An 18806-nucleotide genomic window follows, 5' to 3' on the forward strand; every position below is an offset into this window, starting at 1 on the left:
ACACCTTAAGGATTGCAAGAGAAGGATCATGGCCCCAATATACTGACAGAGAGACTGAGGCAGAGAGGCCAGCTGGCTTGCCCAAAATCCCAGACATGGAGCTCGGACCGGGAGTTGGGGTCCTTGGCCCGCACAACCCCTCTTGTCTCTAGCCTCTGATTTCAGCGACCCTCACTCCTTCAAGACAAAATGCTGCAGAAGCCAGGCAGTGCTGGGGCTGGGATGTGGGCCGAGTGCACGGGGCCCTGGGGTGTGTCCAGGCCCACAGGATGGCCTGACAGAGTCAGCAGGAGGCAGCCCCTCTGCAGCTCTGGCTGGTAGAGGGAAGGACCCTCAGCTGACACCCCAGGCTCCCAGGCTTCAGAGGCTTGGGGATGAGGAGAGGAGCGAGTGCTGATCCGTCCCCCACCCAAAGACCCATGGGGATCCTGCGAGGGCTGAGAGAGGGGCAGACAGAGGATGAGGAAGAGAGAAGTGGATGGCAGGGAAGATGGGGCTGGGTAGGAAGAGAGGTGGGGAAGACTCTAGAAGAGAGCGAAGTCTGACAGAGAGGAGAGAGGGAGGCAACGGGGGCAGAGGCAGGGAGGGAAAGAGAAGAGGAGGACAGAAGGAGGGAGGGTTGGGAGGAAGGAGAGAGATGAGATGGTAGGGAGGGAAGCTGGAAAAGAGAAAGGGTGGGAGAGAGGAGGGACAACCCAGAAGCTGGAGAGCAGACTGGAAACAGAGGAGGCAGTGAGGCATGGAAGAAGACATGTCCAGAGCAGGGGGAGAGGCCAGCGAGCCCCTGAGGCTGCCGCTGCCTCGGGGACCTCCCTCAACCCCCCCCCACCCCACCCCCGGCCCTGCTGCTCACCTTGTCTGCCGACTGAGAAGTGCCAAAGAAGATGGGGATGAAGGCGAGCCAGACGATGCAGGTGGTGTACATGGTGAAGCCGATGGGCTTGGCCTCGTTGAAGGTCTCGGGCACGCCGCGCGTCTTGATGGCGTACACGGTGCACGTGACCATGAGCAGCATGCTGTAGCCCAGCAGGCAGATGAGCGACAGGTCCGAGATGTCGCACTTGAGCACGCCCCTGGCGAAGCGGGGGTCGAGCGTCCGCTGGTCCTGGAAGTCCACCACCGAGTGGGAGGGGTCCACCACGAACCACACACAGATGCCGAGCAGCTGCAGGGAGATGAGGCTGAAGGTGATGGCCAGCTGCGAGGCGGGGCTGATGAAGCGCGGGGCGCTGACCGACCGCTTGCCCTGCTCGAAGATGCGGTAGATGCGGTTCGTCTTGGTGAGCAGGGCCGCGTAGCTGATGCTCATGCCCAGCCCCAGGAAGATCCGGCGCAGAGAGCACGTCCCCAGGTCGGGCTCGGCGATCATGAGAAAGGTGGTGGCGTAGCACAGGAAGATGCCGGCCAGCAGCACGTAGCTCAGCTCGCGGCCCGAGGCCTTGACGATGGGCGTGTCGTTGTAGCGCACGAAGGTGACCACGACGAAGAGCGTGGCGGCGATGCCCACCACGGCCAGGAAGAGCGGCAGCACGGCCCAGGGCGAGTCCCACTCCAGCTTGATGATGGGGATGGGCCGGCAGCCCGTGCGGTTCTCTGTGGGCCGCATGTCATACGGGCAGGTCTTACAGGTGTAGCGGTCCACCTGATACTGGTACCCCGTGCAGGGCTCACAGTGCCAGCAGCAGGGCATGCCCTTGACGGTCTTCTTCCGCTCGCCCGGCTGGCAGGGCAGGCTGCAGATGGAGCGGGGCAGCTGCTGCCCACTCCCCGGCCAGTGCATGCGCTCTATCTGGCAACGAGAGCACAGGGAGCTGGCCTCAGGACATGCCGCCGGGGTGCCCTGGGCCACTCCACTGGCTGGCACCCCAACCACGACCTGCTGGACCCAACAGCTGGATTTAAATAAGCCCCCCTGCGTGATTCAGACACAGCTGACCTATGAGGCGTCCTGATCGAATCCAAAACCGTCAAGGACCGTATGGAGACACTGAGCCCAGAGAGCAGCAGTGAGAACCGGGAGCCCCACGGGGAAGCAGACAGCACTCAGGAGCCCTGACCTCAGACCTGCATCAGCATCGCCCAGGAGCCTGTTGGAAGGGCCACCTTTGGGCCCACCCCAGACCTACTGTCCCAGGATCTGCGTTTTAACCAGACCCTGCAGGTGACTTATGAGCTTGCTGAGAGATGCGCTGCCCCATGGCTCACCCCACGGGGCCTCCTCTGGGCGGCACAGGAAGCTGGGCTCAGCAGAGAGCAATGAACAGAGGTTCGCGCAGAGGATACGTAATCTGTGCCCAGGGGTTAGAGTTTCTTTACATCTCACTCTAAATGAGTGCTAGTCGCCGTTGTGTGTCTCCGAAGACACAATCGCTGTGAGCAAAGGAGCCACAGGCGTGTTGGCACACCCTACCGAATTCAGTGTTAAAGAAAAGTCTAGAAAGTAAGCAAGAAACCCAGAAGAGCTCCCGGCCCTGAGCAAAGGGCGTTTGACTACACTTGGGAGCCATATTCAAAGCATCTGTTCCAAATTGAGTGGCTCTTAGGAGGAGTTCACACTTAGCGAGCAGCAGGCCTGGCCAGACAGGTGCTCCTCTGTGCTGGGTCCTTGCACCCAGAGAAGGAATAACCAGCGCCTTGGGCAAGGGGACGGTTTCAGAGCTGAGGGAAAGGGGAGGGGGGGCCAAAGATGGCCTCATGGGAGGCGGGAAGAAAAGCTCAAGGAAACAGCTTGTCCTGTGGCTCTGGGCATGACAGGGTCATGTGGTCTCCTTGGAGCGAAAGAGCATAGGAACAACTGGGGCCACCATCCCCACAGGAGCAATAAGGCAGCACAACCCCCAGGCACCGGAGCTATGAGACCACAAGGGGACACAGGGTGGTGGTGGCTGTTCTAGAACACTCTGGCTCCTGTGGCAAAAGCCACGAATGCGGGCAAATCCCGGGATCACAGGCGTGTTGCTAGCTGGCTGTGAGCCCTGCAGCAAACACCTCAGTGTCTGTGAGGCTCTGTTTTCCCAGCTGATCCAAGGACAGCAGATATGAGGCCACTTTGCCCTTTGCTCCTTCTTGTGGCTTCCATTTGTAAGTCATAACGGAAATTCTGACTATTTCCCCAGAAGGTCGGCCCCACGAAGGCAGGGGCTCTGTGCGTGTTCCCTGCCTCACGTCTAGCCCCCAGCACAGGGCTGGCATGCAGGGGACCCTGGGACTCTCTGTGGAATCTATGACAGAGGTAGTGTGGCCCAGGGACCGGCCATGAGAGGCCACCTCACTTTCAGACCCTGGAGGAAGACAGTGTCAGGCAGGGTGAAGTCTCTTCCTCGGGCCACCCATCCCAGCCTGGCGGGCCCTGTGGCTGCCACAGCACAGCCCAAACTGAGCCCTCAGGAGAAAGCGGGGAGGGCATGATGGTTGAAGTCCATTTCCCCCCAACCTTTCCCCCCCCACACACCCCAACTCCACGATGGCCAAGGGGCCTTGTATCCTCAGGGAGGAGTCCGCAGCCCACCCCACACTGGGGCCCTGCCTTCACGGACCACAGCTGTAGAATGGGATGAGAACAGTGCCTGCCTCACGGGGCTGCGGTCCACACAGTACGGTCACAAGCTTACCACAGTCGCTGTACACAGCAGGCGCTCAATAACGGTGAGCCACCACTGCTGCTAGTGAACCGCTGGCCCCCGCTGCCCCTCCCACTGCACCCAAAAGAGACATACCTCCATTTGGGGTATCGTCCCATTTGCCAAGTGCTCCCACCTGCCCTGTTCTGTCTGCCTGTCTCCCTTCAGTAACCCAAGGAGCATCACCCCCGGAATGGGCTCCGCCCGCGCCCTGCCGTGTGGCCTTCAGAGCATGCCTCCGGCTGGGCTTGCAGAGATACTCCCTCTGACTCAGAAGATCGTCAGAGCGAGATGGGATCATGGGCAGAAAGTGCTTTGAGGAGTTCGAAGGGCTCGTCGCTGGAAGAGATTAGTACAAGAGGGGACAGCAGGGTCATGATGCAACTCTCCCAGGATCTGGAACAAGGGGAGCTGAGGCCAGACACGGGTCTGGGCCTCCTGTGTCCCTCTGGTCCACCCATCTGGCTGTCACACTGTGCCCACCCCAAGCACAGCTTGCCCCTTCACCTTGCAATGTAGGGGCCAAGTCCACTGGCATTTCCTCGGGGAATGAGCCACAGGTCCTTTCTCTCCAAACACATGGCTCTAGTCACAGCTAGGTACACTGAAGCCAGAGAAGGAGAGCCACCATGTCCCTGGGACAATCGGGGGCTGGGAAATGTGGCTAGGAGGATTCAGGAGAAGACCCCCTCACCCCCAGCTGCCCATAATACCCAGAAAAATGATGACCTTGTAGGTGCAGCTTGATGGCTTTAGGACGCTCTCAAACAGCCTACCCACCACCAGAAACCCGACCTGACTGTGCCCTTTGCCTTAAGACCCTGTCCTCCTTTGTCCAGATGCAGCCCTCCGCCCCTCACCTGGCTTCCCCGCACGCACTGAGCCCTTCACTCCAGGGTGAATTCATCTATCCAGGGTTTTCCGCTGCCAGCAGGTGGCAGGCAGGAAGGCCCCAGGCCAAGGGAAAGGGCATACAGCAGAAGCCCTGCTGCCCTGTCCCTCCATTTCGGGCAGGGATGACACTCAGGGCCCTTCGAGGCCTGGAGTGGGGCACGGAAGGAAGCCCGGGCTTGGCAGCAGCAAAGTGCGGGTCAGGGCTGGTCCAGACTAATCAGCGGCTACCTCCCCTTGCTCTTCCCTCCCACAGGTTGGGTAGCACTAGTGACTCTGTCCATCCCTCTGGGGGCCCCTCCCTGCCCTCCCGCCAGGCACTTACTCTGAGCTGCAGGTGGTCAGTCCAGGAGCCGATGACCTTGTACTCAGCAGAACCATTGCGCAACTGGTACTGGTAGATGTCATAGCGGCCAGGGGCATCTCCGTTCTCATTGAAGGTCACGGGGTTCCCCGCAATACCTGTAGGGGCCGGTGAACGTTACACACTCCGTATCTTTGCAGAGCTTTCACAAGAAGCAGGGAGGACCAGGAGCCCAGAGCACAGACACCTCTGGGGAGGTCCCTGCGTGGAACATCTTGGGAGGTCCACCCCCGCCGGAAATATCTTTGGAGACCCCCGACTCCCCGCCCAGGGAACCCCAGGACCTCTTCCGGTGCACGGCCCAGGACACCCACCTGAGAAGTTGACGTTGCGGATGTACTTGAGCAGCTGGGTGCCGTCCACGGGGTCCATGCGCGGGCAGAGCCCCACGCGGCCGGGACACAGGTCACGGTGCATGGCGTGCAGCGCGTGGCCCATGGCGTACACAGCATCAATCACAAACTGCACCTTCCCCTCCTGCTCGTATGCCGAGTCCTGCCCAATGCGTTCTCGGTCTGCAACGAAACGTCCAGCGTGGGGGCGTCCATGAGACCCACCGTCCTCATAGACCACGTGGCGGGAACCAGAGCCAAGAGAGGTGGCACAGCCCATCTTTGCACACCTAGGCCTCCTGGCTTCTGGCCCAGTGCTCGCTCTATCACCCAGGAGATGGTCTTAAGGGGGACGTTCCCAAAAGGTGACAGGGAGGGTCCACTGCCCTCGCCACTGTACAGCCAGACCCTGGGCCCTGAGGCCCCAGAATAGCCAGGGAAGGCCCCCATGTCACGATCGCCCTCAGAAGGCAACGGGCCGGGGGATCTCCCTGTGGCTGTGAAGCCTCCCTGCCTTCCCCCTGCCTGGCCTGGACTGATCTCGGGAGCTGCTGGCTCTTGCACGGGCTGGGATGTCTCTCAGCGGTACCCTACCACAGCTCACAGATGGGCAGCCACGCCAGCCAGGGCACAGGGTACAGATGGGGAAACTGAGGCCCGGGGAGGGTGAGAGCCTGGCTGCAGATCCCTCAAGGTTTAGGACCCAGGCCACCTGGTGCCCTCAATGGCTTCTAGTCACCCCAGCACCAGAAGTCAGCATCACCCCCACCCACACCTTCCCCATCAGCCAGGGTGAGTGAGCTTTGCCAAATGGAGAACCACTCCCACCGCCACCTCGCTGCAAACAGCAGTGGCTCCCCAGGGCCTCCCATCCTCACCCCCTAGGCCCTGGGCCCAAGCTCCCCTGCTGCCTAAGGCTTCAGTGTCTTCTCAGTAAAAAGGGGATCATAATCCTGCCCCAAGGAGGCTTAAATGAGATGAGGTACGGAAAACACTTGGTACCAAGTAGGTGACTGATCCACATTATTATTGTGCTAAGTGGTCAGAATGGGAGGTTTCTGAGGTGGGCAACAGAGGTCCCTGGGCTAGAGCAGGCCAGGAAGGCTTTCTGGAAGAGGAGGCACTACCCAAGTCTGGGCCCAGGGTAACAATCATAATGAAGACTGAGGGCTGCTAACCTCGAGTGAGCACCTGCTGTATGCTGGGCATCGTTCTAAGCCCCCTTTATGCATATTAACTCAGTGAATTCTCACAAGGGTGCCATGAGGTGAGTAATTATCCCCACATCAGAGATGAAATTGAGGCACAGAAAAGCCCAGTGACGTTCCAGAGCCATGAAATGCTGACCCTGAACCCCAGTACTCCAGCTCCCAGCCTGTGAGCCAAATGCCTGAGGGATTCTAAGCGCGGGATTGGGGGGACAGGAAAGCAGGGAAGGGAGAGGAGGAGGGCACAGAGGGGGCTGGAGGATGCAAAGTGGAGGCAGGGAGAGGATGGGCAGAATGCTAGAGAAGCCCGGCTTCCCTTCCTGAGGCCACAGCCCCTGCCCCCATCACAGCCCGTAACCTCCTCCCTGGAGACCAGGACAGAGAAATTAACCCCCCACCCCTGCCACGTACACCCACTGCCTCCCTGCTGGGGGCCAGTGCCACCCCTCGCAGAGCTGATTCCCCAGCAGGCAGCAGGGTGGGTGCCTGTACCCCAGCCTAACCCCATGGACCACAGCCGGAGCCTCCCATGTCTACTGCGTGGGGGCCAGGCTGGGCTGGGTCAGCTCCAGGCCCTGCTCCCCTTTGAACTCAGAGGTCACTATGTCCATCTCTCTGCCTTGGATACCTCAGAGGGTATATATATAAGGAGGGTATATATATAAGGAAATATACCGCCGTCCCCGGGGTCTCTCCACCATCTGATCCCCTCACACCAGGAAGGACAGTTGCGGCCCCACCAGGATATGGGGATGAGTGGGCTGTGCAGATTTCACCCCTCGTCTGCCTGGGTCAGGCGGCCAGGACACCACCCTGTTCTCAGCCTAGCTCAGGGTGGATACTCAGCTCTTGCCGAGTGGATGACAGAAATCACGGGATCACAGTGCTAGGAAGGGCAGGACCAAAGGGGACCTGCTGCAATTCTGTCGTTTTACAGATGAGAAAGCCGTCTGCATGGGGCCCCCACAGAGCCGGGCGCACATTTCCTATTCCTGCCTCAGCCCCTGTGACTGAGGGCAGAACCTGGCCCCAGTCACCCCAACCTCAGGGTCAGAGATCAAGAGTCACCAGCACTCAGATTGGACAGTTTGGGGCAGATGCCCCGTTGGCTCTGGGGGCACTGTTCAGTCCAGACAGGCCCACAGCTGCTACAGTGTGGCCTCAGGGCTGGAGGCAGGGTGGGCTTGGGAGCTGTCTCCCTGGCTCTCTCCTGGTCAGCGAAGGCCCTCACTGCCTGCCGTCACTGCCCTGCATTTGCGGGGGCCTGGACTCCAAGTCCAGACTGTCTGGACTGGAACCCCAGCTCCAACAACCACTCTAGCTCTGTGACCTTGGATCTGTCACTTCGTTTCTCGGACTTTCGATCCCTCAACTACAAAATGAGGATGACGATGATATTTGCCTCATGGGGTCGGGACAGGGTCCCTAATGAGAATCAGTGGGTTGATATTCACAAGACCTGAAGAGAGGCGTGGTCCTTGCCAAGTGCTACAGAGGTTGGTCAAGCACCTGACAGTACAGACAGGTGTAAGTCCAGCCCTGCCTCGGAGCTCCTGGGCCAGCAGAGCCTTACCAATAAGCAACACCATTTCTAGGCCAAGGCACAAACAGACGGGAATAAACATGAAAGGCAAATTCTCCAGCTTCTCCAGCCTGCCCTCTTGTCCGAGCTCCTGATGACAAGGTTCTGAGAACCAGGAGAGAAGCCCAGGGACAATCCTGTCCCTAAAGGGAGGACAACAAAGGGGGCTGGGGCAAGTTGCAGGTTGCAGCCCCAGCCCTGGACCCCACCCAGCCCCCACGTCCTGTTCCCCTCAGCCTGAAGAACGGAAAACATAAAACACCACTCAACAATCCCGCCCTCCCATCACACCCTCATTTCATATGGGTGAGAGACTGAATTATTAACCAGGACGCAGGGGAGGCTGCAGCCACTGCAGAGAGCAGACAGCGCTCTCCCAAAGCCAAGGACACACTGGGCTGATGGGACCTGGCTGTACCTCCCCACCTGAGCTGCCCGCAGCCTCTCCTCTCTCCTCCTCCAGGGCTCCCTCCTCAGTGGGTCCAGCTGAAGCAGCCATTCCCGGGCCACTCGGCTCCAGGACCAAGTGGGGTCAGGGGCCGCCTGTCCCGACGCCAGGGTGAGGACGAGCCTCACCAGGAGCACCCCCCCAGGCCCGGGGGAGCGCCCACGACAGGGGCTCCAGGGTCCTGTGGGCTGTCAGCGGCCCATCAGTGCTGCTCCTCCAGAAACTCTACCCCAGAGCCGTCACGGTGCCCGCCATGGACTTCTAGAGACTTCTCGACACACTTTCATATTCTTGACTTTTGTCTCAAGTCCAGCCCCAATGACAGATGAGAAAATGTGCAGTGAGGTGACCTGCAAAGGATCTTTATCTACGGGGACACCAGGCCTCGAGCGTGCCCTCTACACACAGACACCCCTCAAGCCCCAAGGGCCCCTCCCCTGAGCCCCTCAGGAGGCAACAATGACAGGGCCCAACCGGCTCACATGGTGCGGGGGGGGGGCAGGGGGGAGGCGGGAATCCTAAATACAAGTTAAACAAGGATCTTTGAGCTTTAACACGCTCTCCGTAACCAGCACGGCTCCCCGCACACCTCCTGATTCCTCAGCAGATAGCCCCACAGCATGACGGGAGCTCACCGTGAGCCCTCACGGGCCCGGGGTTTCTCTTCCCTGAGGCTCGGGGAGGTAGGCTGAACTGCCCCCCCTCACAGAGGACGTAACTAAGGTTTGCAAGTGGTCAAGTGATGTACCCAGAATCTCACAGGAATCCTGTCACCTAGCACATGCTCATACATACCTGGGGATGGGCCTGGCTGGGAAGTGGCAGAGCTGGGATTTGAACCTGGATCTCTCTGGCTCCGTAAGAATTTCCACCACGCCGTACTGTCCCTCCCCTTCTTCTTCCTTCATCCAGCCCCTGATCTGCCACCTTCCCCTTCTCTGGGGCCCAGGCCTAATCGGGAGTTACGGATCCCTGTCTGCAGGCCCAGAGCCGGTGGTGGCCGTGGAGAGAAGGGGTGGGGGTCAGAAAATCCCCTGGTGGGTGGGCAGGAGCCCCAGGCCCAGGCAGTTCTGGGAGGAAGCAGGACACACATTTCTGAGTGCTACTGGAGGAGATAAATCCCAGACACATGGTGGCAGTGACAGCAGCAACAGTTTGAAGATGTCCTAATTGTGTCCCGGGGTACAGTGAGCCAGAGATACGTTTGGCTCTGCCACGGGTGACAGCCATCCAGGGAAACCATCAGGAGAGGATTTTCTCCGTCAAAACCCCGCAGCTATGGTTACTACAGTGACTGCAGCCTTTGTCTGCAGGTTGTAAATTGTAATTGAAATGAGTTTTCAAGGTTGAAATAATCAGAGTTCCTCCTTGTCTCCCCCATCACCTCGCCACAACTCACCTCGCCACAACTCACCCCGCCCAGCTGCAACCCTCCAGAGGGGAACGCTCACATGCACGCACGGGCACAATTCTCGAAGAGTCTCCCTTGCATAAAGGAAGACAAACTCAATGATGTACACACGCATGCATTTCCACATCTGCACATCTGGGGGCTACACAACCCTGCAGGCCGTGAGACACATGTCTACACACACCCATGTCCAAACACGTATAAACATGGGGAACGCAGACACCGCTACTCAACCAGCATGGCACGCGTCCAAGCACACGGCCCTCCAGATCCACGCACTGCCAGGCTGAGAGGCCCACAGGTTTTTCCCTGGGAGGTGACAGCTGGAAGCACCAGCAGGGCTAGGAACCTGGGCTGGGAAAGCAAGGCAGGATACTAGGCGTGGGGCTCGATCCCGCTGGGGCGCCCCAGGAGATGACGCGGAGGATGCCTCAGGGTTGCCCATCTAAGGAGACAAACACTCAGGCTCCCCCCAATCCTAGGCCAGGCCTGCTCCCAGGGGCATTAACTCCACCGGCAAAGACGGGGCTGGTGAGCACTGAGAGGACGGGGGGGTGCCGGCGTGTCTTTATTCACAGGCAGACGCCCACCCGGGCAATCCAGCGCAGGTGCACGGACACACCACTCACATCTGCACGCAGAAGCGTGCATTTGCAAACAAATGTGCAAATGTGCACACCAGTTTTCATCCCTGGGGCAAACTTCCAGGGAGCAGGATAAGAGGGTCCCGGGACCCGCCCAGGAGCTGCAGTCTAGCAAACCCAACGGGGCCTGTCTCCTGGCTCTGCCACGCAGCAGCTGTACAACCCCTCAAGTAAAACGTCCATTCCTCAGATGCAAATTCAGGGTAATAATACTGACCTTGCGGGGCCACGGGGAGGGTTAAGGAGGAACAGGCAGATCACAGACAGCAGCATCGCTTACATGCAAAAGTGCTTTGTAAACCCTCTTTTCTCACCTCACGGGCACTCCTCCACTGGGGAAGATCCCACACCCCGGGCCCCCCCTCCATCCTGCCTATGGCCTGGTACATGCGGGCTCTCGTCCCTCAAGATGAGATGAGCAGACAGGGGCCCAGGTCAGGCCCCCCGCCCATATATATATGGGAAGACAAAGCTGCCACACTGTGCTTCCAAGCTATTCCCCCCTCTTTCCTGACTCACCTGTAGTTGAGCCGTTCTCCTCGTCACCTCCCTGAAACACACAGGTTTTTCTGAGGGTCCTGGGAGTCCTGCTCCTGAGGCTGGGCTCCACGCTCCCCAGTCCTGCCCGTCATGGCCTAAAATCACATGGCAGCCTCTCCCTTTCCTAGGGTCACACTCCTGTTCTTCAGCCTCACACCCTGGTTTCTGCAGGACCCTCCCCTCCATCAAGACACCTGCTTTCCAGTCTGACGCATCTCTAACTCAGCCTGGCCCCCTCTCTCTGTTTCCCCAAACCCCCAAACCCTGCCTCAGCTCTCCACCCACCCTGTCCCAGGGAACTCGGAGCCAGCTCAAGTGTCTCCGGGGATTACTGGTTGGGGCAGATGTGGGGAGTGGGGGAACCCGTCCAGCAGGGTGGTTCCGGGGGTTCGCTCTGGCTCTGTGATAGTACAGCCTACAGCTCCTTAACCTTGAGCCAGCTGCAGGCCCCTTTTGAAGGAAAATAATTCAGACCCTCAAGACTATGACCCCAGGGTGAAAATACTGACATGGGACGTTGAAGTCACCGCTACGAATGTGACTTCCGATTGCAAACGCTCACAGCAGCAGAGAAGTTTGTGTCTCTGAAATTGGTAGAGAGCACTTCTGGATGGCCACCGAATGAAAGCGCCAAGTTCAAGGATCGTCATGGAACTCTTAGGTCCCTGAGAGTCTGACTTCAAGAGGGTGTCCCCAGATGTCCACAGACCCCAGTTTGAGAGAATCAGGACGTTTATGTCAGGGCCCAATGGGAGCAGCTTGCCACCACCCACCCCCATGGGGCCTCTTGCAGCCCTGGCAAGTTGCTTAGCATCTCTGAGCTTTGGCCCCCTTGTTGTGAAATGAGGCCCGCTCCTAGGACCACTCGACACTAGACCACTGGACAGGAAGCCACGCTTGCCACCTGCACAGGCCAGCTCCCAGGCAAGGCTGCTCTCTGCGCCTGGCTGATCCTGAGGCCTGCACCCAGGAGCCTGGGCTTAGCTCTCCCAGACGGGGTAGGACAGGGCCTGGGGGCAAAGGGGAGGCGGCTCTGGGGACTAGAATCACAGTTTTCCCACAGGGACATCCTCTCACCCCAACCCCCGCCTGTCACCCAGCCGTGCTCCTTCCCCTTCCAACAGCACCTGGGTTTTTCCTTCCAGTGGATCTTTCCCCTCAGCACGGAAACGCCTTCATTTCCTCCATTTAAACAAACAAAAACCCTCTCTTGACACTCCCTGCCCCCATATAGCATCCCACCTTCTCTTTCTCTGTGTGCAATGAACTTCTTGAAAGCATTGTCCCTCCTCACCTGCCATCAATTTCTCTCCGTTGTTTTCCTGACCAACTCCAATCCAGGTTTTGAACTCATCTCTCCAAGGAGTCCCACACTGCCAAATCCCCTCACCCATTCCTCCTCCCCTGTCTCACTTGGTCCCCCACCCCTCACCCAGCAGTGTGACAGCAGGTAATGGGGCTGAGCGCTGGTTTCCCTCCCGCCTCCCTGCTGGCTCCGCTCTCCAACCGCTTTGACCTCCCAGTGTCCAGAGCTCAGTCCTGGGATCCCAAACCATATTCCCTCCCTTGGTGTCCCCAGCCAGCCCGATCCATATGCCAACAACTCCCAAGGCCAGCCAGGCCTTCCCACTAACACCTGCTCCCACTCCCACACCAGACAGACATCTCATGCCTAAACCGAGCTCCTGACTCTCCTCCCCAGGCCAACCTTCCTCCACCCATTTCGTGCATGGCCAAGTATCATGCGGCCATCCTTGATTTATCGTCCCGTTTCTCTCACCTCAGATCCTTCGGCAAACTCCGTGGCCGCTCTGCAAAACTTGCAAAGAATCTGACCCCTTCTCACCTCCAAGGCCACCACCGGCTCCACACCCTGTCACTTCCCGCCCGACCTAGAGCACCGAACTGGCCTCCGAACTGGTCTCCCACTCTGCCCTCACCCCCACCTCCTCTCCAGGCCACGGACAGAGTGAGCCTCTTAGAACAGAAATCGGGTCACATCAATCCTCTTTCAAACCCTGCCATGGCTCTGTCTCATTCAGCAGAAAAGACTAAATCCCTACAAACTGCCTACAAGGCCCCCTGGATGGGCTGGCCCACCCCGCCTCTCTGACCGCATCTCCTTCCCGTTACCTACTCTGCTTCAACCACACGGGCCTCCTCACTGCTCCCCCAACCTGCCAGGTATGAGCCTGCCTCCAGCCCTTTGCAAAGGCCATGTCCTCTGCCTGGCATGCTTGTTCCCAGACCTCCACATGCCTGGCTCTCTCACTAGCTTTGGGTCTTTGCTCCAGCATCACCTTCTCCGTGAGAACTTCTGACCTCCCGATTCAAAAGTGCAACTTCCCTAGTCTCCCAGAACTCTCAATTTCCTTCCAAGGGGCTCCCTGGGGTCTGCTCTCTCTGGTCCCACGGTTGGGCCTTCCCTGGAGACCCGTGGCACTGACTGCCGGAGCTCCCCCACCACCCACCCCCTTGTCTGGAGAGCTGAATTGTCTCCCAGTGGCAGTGGGAGCTTCCTGGGCAGGTCTCCCCCTCACAGAGCCCAGCACGGGGCTGGGCACACAATCAGCCTCTTAGTGAAAGCCAATGGAAGAAGGGAGAAGCAGCACAGACCAGGTGGGCCCAAGATCCTTCCGGCCACCCTATGACTGACAGCTTGAGTAAAGGTGAGTTCCTCAAATGGGTGGCACAGCCTGGCACCTACCAGAGATAATGAGCAATTCCAAATGTTGATCCCCTTGCCTTTCCCCAGGAAGGAGGCTTTCTCAGGTCCCTTTGGGAATGTGTAGACCGACAGATCCTTCAAAGTCAGGATGGAATAGCCAGGAGGGCCCTGGGGCTCGGACATCAGCTACTCTGAGTCAGGACATTTCTGGAGATAGACTGCCCAGGTTAAAACCCCAGCTCTGTTATTTATGATCCTGTGACCTTGGGCAAGTCTTTAGCCTCTCTGTACCTTGGTTTCCCTATCTGTAAAATAGGGTGCTGTGAAGATTAAATGCCAAACACTAGAACAGGGCTTGACAAGCAATAAATGCAATGCAACTATTAGCTGTTACTATTACTGGTGGTGGTGTTATGGCTGCCAGGGCAGGCCGGGTGACGGGAGACTCCCTACACATCCCCAGCTGCCACACAGCCACCCTCCCTCTCGGAGCTCCCAGCCCCTGGGAACAGCAGACAGTAAATTTCTCCTGTTTCCTCATAAACCGGGCCTTCCTCCGCTCAGCCATCACCTGGCTGGCAGTGCTGTCAAAAAGACAGATGCCACATCTGCCTTGTTTATGGCTTTAATTCCCAAACCCTCTCCGCGTGCTCCCAGGGAAGGGCCTGGGAGACAGACAGGGAGGCAGGTGCTGCCTCCCATGGGCCTTGACAGCTGCAAAGACCCCCCTGCTCAGTGAACCCTCCCTGGCTCAGGTGTAGGGCAGTCCCTGGGCAATCTGCAGGTGCTTCCCACAGATCACCTGATCCCTTCTCTGGGAAAAGGTGAGCAAGGTAGCTCTGCTGGGGATGGGGCTCTGGGGGGAATGGGCGTGGGTAATATGATTCCCATTTTACAGATGAGAAAACTGAGGCCTCAAGAGGTATAATGCCTTGCCGAGGTTACACAGGTCTGCAGGACCCTCTTAGCTGCATGGTTGAGAAAGAATGTGTGATACCCCCTCCCTCTTACCACTTTGAGACACACCAGCCCGATCTCCAACCACCAACATCTGCTGCTCTTCAGAGACTTTCTCGGGTCACAGCAGCTCTCTGCCGAGCCATTTGGCAGTCAGGATGGAGGCGCTGAGGAATGAGTGCCCCCCAAGAGCAGCCTGTGGGACTGAAACAGGCAGAGGCCAACGATGGAATCTGTTGGCATCAAGGGGACCAGATTGGGCCAATACAAGGCCACCAAGGTCGATGGGCAGGCATCCTGGAAGAAGTGAGTGAGAAGCCAGGCTCTGGAGGCAGAGTAGGGGTCAATGGAGAACACAGAGCCTGCCTGGGCTGGCTGGGGGCAAGAGAGAGGGGGCCTGGAGGAGGGGGAGGGCAGGAAACTGGAGAGACAGGGCAGGGCACCAGCTCTAGAGAGAGGCTGCCCAGGCAGAAAGCCAGTTCTGCCAATTCTCTAGGACTGTGATATTCTCAAATGGCCTCAGTAGCCTCTTCTGTAAAATGGGTGCTGCACCTTTGACAGCCTATACCAACTGCCCTCCCTCACGCAGGATCCTACAGCTGACAGACAGCACTGGTACCAATAGACTTAGAAATCCCATCACTCTCACTCCCTCTCCCCACAACCATTTTACCAGCAGCGATCATACACGTTGTGTTTCAGCCCCCCTCTTCATACCCTTTATCTCCAATCCACATGACAGCCCACTGAGATGGGTGTGACCTCCCTGTCTTCTCTGAGTCTCAGAGAGGTTAAATGACTCGTCCAGGGTCACACAGCAGGGAGGACACAGAGTCAGATCCAGGTCCCTGGGCCAGTCCTTCCCCTGCCCCCCATCAGGTGCCCAGTGCAGAGCCAGCCCTCCGTGGGCGTCACCCCACCCTCCCAGCCTAAGACATTCTCCCAAGGGAGCGGCTCGGCTCCAACCTGGGCAGGGCCATGGGAAGCCAGAGCTGCCTCACCCTCACCCAGGGTGGTTTTCAGGTCCCACAAACACTCCCAGCAGCAGCCCTACTCCTCACATTACCCTGAGATGGCCAGGCTCACCATGCCTGACTTGGGGCCACACCAGGACTCTTACCAGCCCCTACTGGGGCTTCAGATGCAGCGAGAAGGATCAGGGTCAGCTGTAAGGTGCTGTCCCTCCACCCCTCCTCACAATCCTGTGTTCATTCCAGCCTCTGCTCCTTTGTTCCCACCTTCCCCCCTGCCTGGGGTGCATGCCATCCTCCCTCCCATCACTGCCTCTCCCTCTGACCTAGGGGCTCCCACACTTTGCTGCACAGGAGAACCGCCTGGGGTGCTTTTTTAAAACTCCTGATGCCCAGGCTGCACCCAGGACCAATTCACTGAGAATGTCTGGGAGTCAGGCATCAGTAGCTTTAAAAAATTCCCCGAGGGGGCGCCTGGGTGGCTCAGTCATTAAGCGTTTGCCTTCTGCTCAGGGCGTGATCCCCTGGGATCGAGCCCCACATCGGGCTCCCTGCTCTGTTGGGAGCCTGCTTCTTCCTCTCCCACTCCCCCTGCTTGTGTTCCCTCTCTCGCTGGCTGTCTCTCTCTATCAAATAAATAAATAAAATCTTTAAAAAAATAAAAATTCCCCGAGAGATTCACTGCTTGGGGACTTCCCAGCCCTAAATGCACATAAAATCACACGGGGAGCTTTCACAAAATCCATAGCCCCGACCCCACCCCTAGGGTTCTGATTGAACGGGTCTGGGGTGGAGTGCTGCCATAGTTTTCAAAGCTGCCAGGTGATTCTACTGCACGGCCAGGCCTGAGAGCCACCATTTTCCAGTTCACAGAGTGCCTCCATCTTTTCTCGTTTCCATCCCAAGATACCCTCTGGGTGGGCTCACCATCAAGCCCATTCCTCAGATAAGAAAGCAAAGGCCCAGAGAGGTCACAGAGCTTGCCTGAGGCTCCCAGTTGAAGCTCTACTCTTCTGAATTGTGCTCTCGCCCTCCTTCCTCTGCGGCTCTTACAGCCCAAACAACTCCCTTAGGGCTGTGGAGAGCTGCCCTTCTCCCCAGTTCACCAGCCAGCTGGGAGACATTTGCGAATCGTGACCCAAGGACTGGGAGTCTGGGTAGAGTCTACAGGGGCTGACCAAGCCCCTCCTCACTCCCACCCCTCCCAGACCAAGAGGTCACTCCAGAAAGCCCCTCGTCCTTGGCAGGCTGGACAGGGGAGGCCCCAGTCACCCGTCCTGTCCCAGTTCCAGTCTCACTAACCCTCCATCTTCAAGATAGGTCTGGTGACCTATAATCAGGGCAAACATACAATTTTCCACCCCACTTAGGCACTTTTAAGAATAAAAGGGATGTTTTTAGAGGCACCTGGGTGGCGCAGTTGGTGAAGCATCCGACTCTTGGTTTTGGCTCAGGTCATGATCTCAGAGTCATGAGATCGAACTCCACGTCAGGCCCAGTGCTCAGTGCAGAATCTGCTTGAGATTCTCTCTCCCTTTCCCTCTGTCCCTCCCGCTCGTGCTCTCTCTCTCTCTAAAATAAATAAATAAATAAATCTTTTTAAAAATAATAATAATAAAAGAGATGTTTTCTAAAATTACGCCAGAAGAAAAGGAGTCACCAAAATGCACGGTCGCCCTAGTCACGAAGGCTCAGTCTCCCATGCTCAGTCACATTTGTACTTCTTAAATCTCTGCTGTGATTATGGCCCGATGAAGCATTTGCTGTGCAAACTTCAGCAAGTTGCTTGGCCTCTCTCACTCTCCATATCCTCCTCTATAATATGGGGCTCACAAAAGTCCCTAGAGCTGTCATAAGAGCGAAATGAGATAATGTCTTTAAAACATCTGGAACATAGTAGATGCACAACAAACAGTGGTGTTTCTGGTTATTAGCTCACCCAGAAACATAAGCCCCCGCATCACACAAACACACACATACCCCTTCTCCCTTAGACATACTGACTCATGTACACACACAGTCTTATACACCAGTGTGCACACACACACGCTACCGCGTACAACCACACCACAGCATGCCTGCTGGGCGGTGGGGAGAGGGAGGGATCCCCATGGTCCTAAATGGCCAATATTCCTGATTCCCAGAGGGCCCTGGCCACCAGAGGGCAGCATCCTCCCCACCTGCCCACAACCTCATCCAGCTTCCTTCTCCCCTGGCCCTGGGGATCTGCCTAAGATTCCAAGCGCATGCCCCTGCACCCAGGCCAGTGGCCCCTTGCTCCTCTGGCCCTCTGCCCAGGCCACACCGATCGGTCTTGTACCAGGAGGATACGAGAGGAGTTCATCATCCTCCCACAGGTACCACTCATGTTGAAGGCACCCAGAGCTCCCTCAAAGACACTGAGGCAAGGTCCTGCTGCAGAGCTGCCCAGACCAAGAGGGACCCACAGGGACCCACATCGGAATGTGTCCAAACGTGGACACACCGTGATGGCTACCCTAGGGGACTTAGGGCCTAGAGCTCAGATCCTGGTTCAAATCAGGCTCCACCATCTTCCATCTATGGAAACTCAGGTCCCTTTACCTACCTGAGCCTCTGTTTTCCAATCTGTAGAATGGACCCATTGCCCCACCCCCCTGTGGCCCATTCCCTATCCTTCTCGGACTCTGCTCAGATGTTACCTTTACAGGAAAGCCATCTCTTTGTTTTAGTTGTGTCTACTGCAAATTTTCTTTCTGACATATTCTATATAGTTCACTTATTTATCTTGTTTAAACACTTTCCTATTAGGATAAAAATTCCAAGAGATTTTTGACTCTTTCATTCAATGCTATATCCACCGTGCTTCCAACAGGGCCGGGCACACCCTGGGAGTCAACTGGTGTTTGCTGAATGACTGAGGGGACCGTGAGGGGTTAGAGACGGTTTCTGCAAAATGCTCAGACCAGTGAGCATCTGGACTCCCCCACGGGGCAGCTGCGGTCAGTTCTGTGGGCTCATCCTAGGGACATTCAGATGAACCCCAAGGTGGCCACCGGCCGGACGGAACCTCTTCCCGAGACCCAGGACCCCATTCCCCCCAGCAGCACCGCGAAGAGTGGAAAGCAGGGCGGTTTCTTGGAGTCTAAGCCCTCCCACCCCGGAGGCCTCCAATCCGACCGGCCCCGCCC

The 18806-nt window shown here is 57.7% G+C and overlaps 1 protein-coding gene across 3 annotated transcripts in view; it reads right to left on the bottom strand.

Moving 5' to 3' along the window:
• The window catches only part of GRM4 (glutamate metabotropic receptor 4), a 137733-nt gene that overhangs the window by 13192 nt on the left and 105735 nt on the right, over nucleotides 1-18806 (bottom strand). For all 3 annotated transcript variants that reach the window (XM_034660566.1, XM_034660568.1, XM_034660567.1), the window contains 3 exons: nucleotides 5190-5390; nucleotides 4837-4973; nucleotides 854-1789 (listed from right to left, as the gene is read on the bottom strand). In XM_034660566.1, the coding sequence (XP_034516457.1) occupies nucleotides 854-1789; nucleotides 4837-4973; nucleotides 5190-5390 (1274 nt within the window). The remainder of the gene's footprint in view (nucleotides 1-853; nucleotides 1790-4836; nucleotides 4974-5189; nucleotides 5391-18806) is intronic.

The sequence above is a fragment of the Ailuropoda melanoleuca genome, chromosome 5, assembly GCF_002007445.2.
Source record: "Ailuropoda melanoleuca isolate Jingjing chromosome 5, ASM200744v2, whole genome shotgun sequence".
NCBI classification, from domain to species: Eukaryota; Metazoa; Chordata; class Mammalia; order Carnivora; family Ursidae; genus Ailuropoda; species Ailuropoda melanoleuca.